This window comes from Salvia splendens, chromosome 14 (assembly GCF_004379255.2).
Source record: "Salvia splendens isolate huo1 chromosome 14, SspV2, whole genome shotgun sequence".
In the NCBI taxonomy this organism is placed as follows: domain Eukaryota; kingdom Viridiplantae; phylum Streptophyta; class Magnoliopsida; order Lamiales; family Lamiaceae; genus Salvia; species Salvia splendens.
This window is the reverse complement of record NC_056045.1, coordinates 1,612,195-1,622,499: the sequence shown is the minus strand read 5'-3', so window position 1 is coordinate 1,622,499 and position 10,305 is coordinate 1,612,195. Positions and strand designations below refer to the sequence as shown.

Here is a 10,305-nt window from a genome sequence, read left to right as displayed (position 1 = left end):
CGGAACCGTGAACCGCCGGTTCTCGTGAACCGCGGAACCGCCTAGGTTTGCCCGGTTCCGGGCCGGTTCATCCGGTTCGGCGGTTTTTTTTTTTTTGCATTTTAAATTTGTAATTCAAGTAAAATATGTAGATATATTTGCATAAATAAAATTAGAATAAAGCGATGTTCAAATGCAATTTTATTGATACAAATTACAACTTTAAAATTACAAATTACAACTTTAAAATTACAAATTACAACTTAAAATTTACAAATTACAACTTTAAAATTACAAATTACAACTTTAAAATTACAAATTACAACTTAAAATTTACAAATTACAACTTAAAATTACAAATTACAACTTATTACTTAACATTACAAATTACAACTTTAAAATTACAAATTACAACAATTACAAATCGAAAAATTTAAATACAAGTTACTTACAACAATTACAAGTTACAACAATTACAAATCGAAAAATTTAAATACAAGTTACAATAATTACAAATCGAAAAATTTAAATACAAGTTACAACAATTACAAGTTACAACAATTACAAATCGAAAAATTTAAATACAAGTTACAACAATTACAAGTTACAACAATTACAAATTTATAACTTACAAGTGTTGACAAAAAAGACTTAGAAGATCATTAAAAGATATTCCTCATTTGATAAGTATCTTATTGGTGAAAAAGTGGGTATCTTTGGGGCAGATGGTACTGGAACACAAATTTATATATGGAATCTGGATGAATGAGGATCAGATTATAGTTTAAAATGGGAAGCTGGGTTCACTGGCGGGAGTTCGTTTCATCGTCGGACTCAGATGAATATACCACCCTGATGGCCTGATGATACGAACTCCCACCAGTGAATCCAGCTTCCCATTTTAAACTATAATCTGATCCCCATTCATCCAGATTCCATATATAAATTTGTGTTCCAGTACCATCTGCCCCAAAGATATCCACTTTTTTCACCAATAAGATACTTATCAAATGGAGAATAGAGAAATTGAGATTGAGAGAGAAATTCTTATTAACACAGTTACACAAGAATGGGGTGAGCAGAAATGAAGATGATTGGGGGTATTTATAGGGGAAAATTGTGATTTTAAAAAAAAAATTGAAAAACACGGCGGAAACCGCCGGTTTACCGCTGGAACCGCCGGTTTTCGGCGGAAACCGGTGGTTTAGGCGTCTGTTTGAATTTTCAAAATTTGGAAAAAACGGCGGAACCGGCGGTTTTGCCGGTGGAAACCGGCGGTTTCCGCCCATGGTTTCGGTCAAATCCGGCGGCCGCGGGCCCGGTTTCTGAAAAGGCTAGGAGTAGGCCTGAAATTGTGCCGGGAACCGCCGGTTCCGAACCGCAGGTTACGGTTACCGAAAAATTGGAACCGGAACCGGCCCGGCCGAATCGGCGGTTCCGGTGCCGGTTCGAACCGCCGCCGACGGTTCCAGTTCCGGTTCGGAACCGCCGGTGACGGTTCCGGGCCGGTTCGTCCGGTTCGGTTCGGATTGGGGACCTCTACCTCATAGCTTTTCCCATCAACTAAAATAGTTTTATTAAAGTAACAATTTAGTCGTTGCGACAAGAAATATTTGTTCTCAACTCACATATGCATTTCATTGTCAATTTCACTTTTTAATTGAATGATTGATAATTTGATATGGTTACGATTTCCAATTACGAGCGTGCAGCTATCTTTTTTGTTATTTTATTTTCTTCCACACAAAAGTGAGGTCCTGCAATAATTTAATACATAAAAACAATATATGGTGAGACAGTCATGCCCACTATATTGGGAATGAAGTGCCCATTATTTTCAGAAAATGATAGTAATATTTATTTAATAAAATAATATATTTTGGATTTTCAACAGTGAATCAACTAATCGTCACATTGTAATATCTGTGTATGGATAGCGTTATCGTTTAAATGATATGTATGTCTTCAATCTTGATATAATGTATGAACACGAAATTATTTAATTCTACCAAAATGAACCCAAAAAGTGACTTGCAAAATGACTGTTAATTACTCCCTCCGTCTCTCAAATTTTGTCACAGTTTGACCGGACACGAGTTTTTAGAAATGTAATGAAAAGTGGGTTGAAAAAGTTAGTAGGATGTGGGTCCTACTTTTAAAGTATTAATTTTATAATAAAATATGAGTGATAATAAGTTAGTGGAATGCATGGTCCATTACTAAAAATAGTAAAAAGTGAAATGTGACAAATTTTGTGGGACATACGGAAATTGGAAGATATGACAAAATTTCAGGGACGGAGGGAGTAGAAAATAGGACACAACAAAGAAGTTCGATGTCGGCGTGAGAATGTATAGGCGGTGTGGGGCTAGTTGTCATCGTTGGCAATGAATGACAGATGAAGAAGATAAGTGAAACTATAGTAATGGCAGAACTATTATATTGGGGTCGATGATAACATCAAATGCCAAATTTAAAAGTTTTTCTGTTCCGATTATTACTGGAATTACAGAAGATAAACAAAAACTGGGCGTAATACAACCCAAGAAGGAAGAACTTAAACTGAAAATACAATGAAAACGAAACTGGAAATCAAACTTAGCCGAGTCGAGGAAAGTCCTCTTTCCGCAAGACGAGATACGCCCCGGTAGTGCTCTCGGTTATGACGTGTCGTCCCCAAAGATAAAACGGCAACGTCTCTGGTGAAGCAGAGAGGGTAGAGCTCCGGGAAGAAAGACTATGCAGAGAGAGTATGATGCTTGTGTGTAAGTTCTTTCTATGCAGGAAATGACTAGCCTATTAGTCCACTGCAGGGGTCATCTCAGCCTTGATGGCTGTCATCATGGCTCATCATGGCGTGGCTGTAACGGCCAGCCGTTACGAATTTGAAAGCTGGAATGGTCGACGTTGAATCTAGACGCTGTACACGCCCAGTTCATCCGTCGCATGTGGACTTCGTTACGTGACAACGTCGAAGACTTTGACTGCGTCATGGTTGACGATGTGTCATGCCATTGGTCTTGCTGACTAAGCGTTGGTCCAAAACATTAAGTTTGGGTCCAGGGACAAGCCCAAGAACCAAGCCCAAAGACCACTCCAAATCCAAGTCCAAGTTCAAGTCCAAGGGCGCGGGCGCCGCTCAGCTCGACGCGCGTGTGCGCGCGTGTGGGCTCTTCAACCCATCTTAGTCCACTATAATTATTAAGTGTAGTAAAGTCACTTAATAAATACACATTAAAAGATGTGCCTCATCTCCTATGTGGGATAATTAACACTAGCTAATTACTCCCTAAGCTTTAATCTCATAGCTTTATTAAAAGCTGCAATGTGATAAACTTTAATCCAATTTTTCTCACTCACCGAGAATCGGATTTGAGAAAGTGAATATACTACGATCATCTACGCGGAACGTAGATCGACGCTATATCATTTAATTTCTCAAAATTAAATGTCTCGTCACATTTATTTTATTTTATTTTATTTTATTTTATTTTATTTTATTTCATTTCACATTACTTAATTAAGAAATAAGGGAAATGAGATGATGTAAATGAGTGACGATTTCTTATGGTGTAAATGAGAAGGAAAAAAAAATCTGACATTTGCTTTGGTGTAATATAATGAGAAAGCATACTTTATTTATCTTTTAACGTGACATAAAGTTGCGCAAATCTCGGAATGGGTACCTTTCTCCATTTAAAAATAACGGTAACAAAACTAATACTCCATCTATCCGTCAATACAAGAGAACATTGAACGGGTACGAGTTTTAAGAATATAATAAAAATTGAGTTGAAATTGTCAGTGGAAAATGAGTCATACTTTTATATGAGTATTAATTAATGAAATGTGAGCCAAATAAAATTAGTGAAATGTGAGGTTAATTACCAAAAATAATAAAAAAATAAATTGAATCATACTTTTATATGAGTATTAGATTTATAATGAAATGCGAGCGAGATAAAGTTAGTGGAATGTAAAGTCCATTACCAAAATAAGTAAAAAACAAATGAAAAATTTATTGGTGGATGCAAGGAGCATATAAATACCTAAATTCTTTAAAGAAGAAAATCAACAAAGAAAACAAATAAAATAACAGCACAACCAACATTATTCATTAAAGAGTACGGAGTACAATAATAAACAAGATGAACAACAACTAAATCAAAGCCCTCAATTACTTTTATCGACCATTTTCAAGGATTTCCAAGCAGCATACATTTTGCCGATAAGCAATTAATATGGAATTTAAAAGCAAAAATGATATAACTAATATAACAAAGCAATGTTAAAAGATTGAGGCATCGTCGTACCAGGGAGATGGGGAACCATTGGCGATCCTCTTAAAAAAAAAAGGCATCGTCGTACCGTGGAGAGGAGAGAATTGACTCGCTGATTTAACGCGACTATGCACCCAAATTGGAGGGTTTGACAATGAAGTAAATCGTGGCTATAACATTACGATTATTGTTAGCTTTTTTATTCTCAAGATTACGATCATTTAGTTACTCAAGAATATGATTATATGTTTTCTCAAGAATGAAAGAAAATAAAATGATTTATTTAAATTTTAAAGTTTTATTTTAGTGGGCGCACAAGCTATAAAGGGGTGATTCATTAGGCCCTAGCGCGGCCCAAATTTTGAGCCCAATAACAGAAATGGACCGATATTTGATGGAATGGTTACACAAGTTTCTTTTTATTATAAACATAATGAATACGTATAATTCAATAAAAATAATGATTAATTAGTAGTAACTTGAACATAATATATTTTCATTTCAAGAGATAACATAATTATCGATAAATCAACATCGTAAAAGATTGTTCAATGGTTTCAGTAATTATGGGCGTATAATTTTGCATCTTATCCACAATAAACATATAAAAAAACAGTGATCGGAAGATAGAGGATCATGATAAAATGTGACAACTATAAGATAAGATATACAGGATTGGCCTTCTCTTTGATCCAATGATTTTATTTAATTGATTGTCAGTTTAGTAAAGTAGTATCGGCAGTTGCTTGTGATTTATATTTTAAAAAGCAAATGAATTTTATAAAATTTGAATTAATGATGTGTAAAAAAGTAAAATTCCAATCGACTGAATTTTCATGACAGCTAATATATACTAGCAGTATGTTTTGTCAATGTCACTGAAACTAAAGAAATCACCTAATTTATTAACTAGTAATAAATAGAATTAATTACTAAAATTATTAGCTTAATTATAGGTATTAACCGTTAACTAATATTTGATCTAATTTTCACTAAATCTATATTTATTCGACAAGATTGACACTTCCGTTGGACCAACTTTTTATTTGTTAAGCATATTATTTATTGTAGTGCATCTTAATATAATAGTATTCGTATTTAATCTAAGACTCTTAATAATAAATAAATATCTATGATATATTATGCAAATTATGGTAGTTTAATCTATAATAAAATTAATGCAAAGGTAGACTAAATGAAAGTGATGCTCACAAAAACGGTAAATGTGCTCACAGTTCTAAAACTAGCTCGATAGTGATTATCCAATTCCAATTTTGAACCATAAGCCGATGGTTCGGGTTTGGGTTCGGGTTCAGGAACCACCGGTTTTATGTCGGTTTAGCCCGAAAATTGATTTGATTATTAAAATAGTAGAGTTTGAATTGTTGAGTATTCCCTCGATTAAAGCAATTGACAACTCTCATGCAGCCGTCTCAATCCTTCCCGCCAGTTAAAACCGTTTTAAATCGACATTTATTCCTTATTTATCACACTTAATTTCTTTTTCTCCACATAATATTTTCAATGTAATACGTAATTATAACTCCCATTAGCAAAATTAAATTTCACAAATTATGGAAAAGTTAATGCAACCTAAGTTGCAATTTCATTAAAAGTCATCACAACGAATCACCAATTACCCAAAATAGCTAAAGAAAAACGATCTATTTTTAACATTCAAAAAATAAAATTATAACTATATCGTATAAATAAAAATCCATGGCTTCATTGTAACACATTCATCAAGAAAGAAGAAAAAAAAAATCAAACACAAAAAAAAAATGCAGGCGAAGACGGATTGGGAGCCGTCGTCGCCGGCGGTGTACTTCGTCCAAAGCCCGTCTCACGACGGGGAGAAGACGCCGCCAGCGTCGCTCAACTCGATCCCGATCGTGAGCTCGAGCCCCATGGGGTCCCCGTCCCACTACTTTGGTGGCCACGGGCACTCCCCGGGGTCCTCGATCAGCCACTGCACGTGCCCAGAAAAAATTGGGCCCGTGCAGGGGTCGAGGAAGGCCGATAACGACGTCGTGCTTACGAATTGGGAATTCGATTTGAATAATTTGATTGAAGATGAAGAAGGATTGGGTGAGGGTGATGAGGAGAGGTTACTGTGTTTTCATTTTTATAATATTTTGCCATTTTTAGTTGGATTTTTTGTGGTTTTCTTCTTGTTTTGTTTGATTTTGTGGGGCGTCAGTAAATATCAGAAGCCTGAGATCAAAATGCAGGTTAGTTTTATTATTTTTAAGCTTTATCATATCTTCATTTCTTTCTCTAAAGTTTTGGTCTTTTTTATTCAATTTATATTGAAATTGCACGTGTTCTACGATTGTTGATGAATCAATTAAATGGTATTCGTTGTTGCAAGGTTTTTAAAATTGCTGTTTTTTTTATCTGAATCGATTAGATTAATTCGTTTCCATATTTTTTTTAGTGTGAAAGTCCATATTAATTTGAAGTAAATCGTCAAATACTTGTAATTCTTTTAGACGAATTGTGGGTGGGGCCCGCAATTTTAAATTTTGCAATGATATTTTACCAATTTTATGTAAAAATAATATTACTATTTGATTAGTTAAATTTTAGAATTAGAAATTTGTTCCATGCCAAAAGATTTCTATACTGTGTTTATGCCTATTTAAATTTTCTTCAATTTTCTACCTTTTAAGATTAACATGAAGAAAATATGACAGCAATAGCAAATTGCAAAAAAATGGTGAAATTTCTCACATTATATTGTCAATTATGCCAAAAAAATTGTTGCCATCTGCTAGCTTGGAGAATTTCATATTTTCATATATTGACAATAATTTGAGGTAGTAATTTTTGCAGAGCATAAAATTTGAGACACTTATAATTCAAGCCGGCTCCGACACAAGTGGAGTTTCAACCGATATGATCTCTCTCAACTCTACACTAAAATTCAAATACACAAACACAGCTTCATTTTTTGGTGTTCATGTCTCATCCACACCTATTTCTCTCTCCTATACCAACCTCCAAATCGCCTCCGGAGATGTAACAATCTCTCACTTCTCCTAAATTGCTAAAAATCACAAAATTCTTGATTTAAAACCCTAATGCATTCTTGCAGGTTAAAGAATTCTACAAGAGGAGGAAGCAAGAGGAGAATGTGAGGGTGGTGGTGGCCGGCGACAAGATTCCGATGTATGGTAGCGGGGCGATCCTTGTTTCCCCCACCGGGATGACGGACTTGCCCGTGACGCTCAAGCTGGAGCTCCAGGTTGTATCAAGGGCTCATGTTATGGGCAAGTTGGTGAACCAGAGATTCCTGAACAAGGTTGAGTGCTTCCTCGATTTTGCCACAACGAAGATCAATGTTCCGATTTCTCTCAAGAATTGCACATATCATCGATCATAGTAGTAGTTTTGCAGGAATTTTTGAAGTTGTAGGACTCATTCGATACGTTTTTGTTCATGTTTAGTTATGTACTCCGTAATGTGGCGAGGAGAGTCACTTTTAGCCATTTTTATCTATCTAATATAAATCTTATTTCATTTGAGTGTTATTCACTTTCACTTTTACAATAAAATTAGGATTCACATCAATAATTTTTTCAAATCATATTTCTTCACATTCATTGAACCAGCGCTCGAAACAAGTAGGATTGGATTTCTATTTGAGTCCATTTTAGTCCTCCCCAAATAGGAGTCCTAGTTCATTTTTGCTATAAATGGACAATTACATGAAAAATATCAGTGTGCAAATGACCAGGTGAGGATGAGAATAGGGGTGCAAACTGCCTTTACAACACAACAAGATCTTCGCTGGGGAAGATCTCTCTAGTGAATATCCCGGAAAGCTGCCCCACCTCACATAATTCATCAAAACATTGAAGTAGACCCAGCCTATGAAGCAAGTCCCAGCATTGTTGCTTTGCAACCTTGTAATCTAACTTAGCCAAGACCTTCCATGGACCTCTTCGCTTCTAAGGTTGACTCCGCAAAGCTCAGAGAAAGACAAGCGAATAGGAAAGAAAGATTCTCGACTGGCTGACCGAGTTAAGGATGAGATAATCATTTATCACAAATGGAGTGATTATAGTGAGGCTGCTCGTGCTTCAATGCATGCTAGATCTTGTACAAATATATAGTTATCCTAATAGAATTTGAAAGACCTCATCCATCTTTCCACCCTTGCAGCCCATCAAGCATTACGCTAGACGTCTTATAACTTTAGCTCTATGAGCCCAATTATAAGCTAAAACCCATCCATATGAATAAGAGTCATAATATCGTTAGGTTCACACAGTCTCAAATTCAATAGCTTTACATCACTCGGGACCTTCACACCTAAAGAATGACATACACCAATTACATCAGAAGCAAAGTCTACACAATTCAAAAGGAAAAAATAATTAATCACAGCATCTAATAATCAATAAGATGCATTTCATCATACATACAAGTCTCTAGCTATAACAATTAACTACCCCTCAGATGCATTTCATCAAACACATAAGTTGTTGGCAATAATAATTAATCGCAACAATTAATCACACATTTCATAAAACACATTAGTTGCTGATATTAACAATTAATCACCCTAAGATGCATTTCAACAGACATATAAAGAACAACATACACCAACAACGTTTTAAATCAAATTAACAAGCTAAAAGCATGATTAAAATAACGAAACACAGACGAAATCCAATCTAGGCAGCTCAGATGAAGGCTTATACTGCCACTAAAATAACTAAATTAGAAACAGATAAAATGGAATAGATCGAAAAAAATTACCGAATTCAAGCAAAGATTTAGCTGCAACAAGCCTCCCACGAATCAGATCAATTGAACAAAGAGGTATGCTTATGGTCATCGTTTTATTTGCGGCTATGTATTGTTATGTGATAGTAGATGATTTCAAATAATATATATAGATGAAATCTTAACCTAATTTCTTACATGGGCCGATGACAGCTCTGAAATGGGTCTATGAGTTATTGCCGAAAAAGCCCAATTTTATTACCCTATTTTTTCTCAGCCGCCTTCTAAAATAACCAGAAATAGGAAAACTGTGTAACGGTTGAAACTGGAGTAGTAAATAGCCTCATTTGCAACCGTTATTCGAAATGAATTAGTTCATCTTTTACTGAGTTACTGATTCATCTTTTACGTTATGCAAAATTTAGGATTTTCATTTTACGTTATTGAGGTGTTGTTGCTCATTTGGATTTTTAGGCTTGACATGGCAGCAATAGGCTCGCAAATTGGATAATACTTATTATTATTATTCTTATCGTCAGTAGTAAGTTGGATAGAAAAATGCATGGAGGATTTACAAGATCAGGACGCAGGTCTGCTCTTCTCGATGTTGATGAAGAAAATGCTCTTGCGGAAGAAAAAAATGTCGAAGAGGAAGAAGGGGAGGAAAATGGTACAGTGAGGGAAAATGGTACAGTGAGGAGAAATGGTACAGTGAGGGACCATCCTACACATGATCAAGATGGTCGAATATTCATTCATCTCAGGGATGATGGAGTTACAAGCAATGCGAGAGCAAATCACTATTGAGAGGTGCATGAGGAGTTGGAGCAGCAAAATGAGGCGTCGCACGCGGAGTTGGAGAGGCAAAATGCGGTGTTGCGCGCGGAGTTGGAGAGGTAAAATGCGGAGTTGCGCGCAGAGCTGGAGAGGCAAAATGCAGCGTCACATGCTGATTTAGCTAGGCAAAATGTGGAGTTACGCGCGGAATTGGCGAAAGAAAATGAGAGGGTACCCTTATCGAAAAGGTTAATAGAATGAGTAAAAACTCAGTGTAAAACAATCTTATTAATTTTATGTAAGTTTTTAATTTTGATAACTTTTCATTCTCATTTCATTATTATTTTTATTTAATAAATTATCCAGATAATAATTAGAAAAAAAATAATATTAGAATTTGCAAAAAAATATATATTCTGAATACTAATTGCTAGCACCTTGTGCTCGCAAAAAGAGCTGAAATTAAATAGTCTTAAATTTGAGAGTACAATGGAGGTACTAGAAAACATACTAGCACAATGGAGGTGCTAGAAAA

The 10,305-nt window shown here is 35.3% G+C and overlaps 1 protein-coding gene and 1 long non-coding RNA gene across 2 annotated transcripts; one reads left to right on the top strand and one right to left on the bottom strand.

Moving 5' to 3' along the window:
* Positions 1-6,021: 6,021 nt before the first annotated feature.
* On the top strand, positions 6,022-7,781 carry LOC121765877. Its single transcript, XM_042162158.1, has 3 exons — positions 6,022-6,490; positions 7,095-7,280; positions 7,357-7,781. Exons 1-3 carry the CDS (start codon positions 6,041-6,043, stop codon positions 7,642-7,644), a joined length of 924 nt encoding a protein of 307 aa, XP_042018092.1. The 5' UTR covers positions 6,022-6,040; the 3' UTR covers positions 7,645-7,781.
* A 95-nt stretch (positions 7,782-7,876) lies between these two features.
* LOC121765878 lies at positions 7,877-9,118 on the bottom strand. The gene is made up of 2 exons (XR_006042870.1): positions 9,027-9,118; positions 7,877-8,576 (listed from the first exon to the last, which is right to left on the bottom strand). It is a non-coding gene; the product is annotated as an uncharacterized LOC121765878 (long non-coding RNA).
* Positions 9,119-10,305: the final 1,187 nt, after the last annotated feature.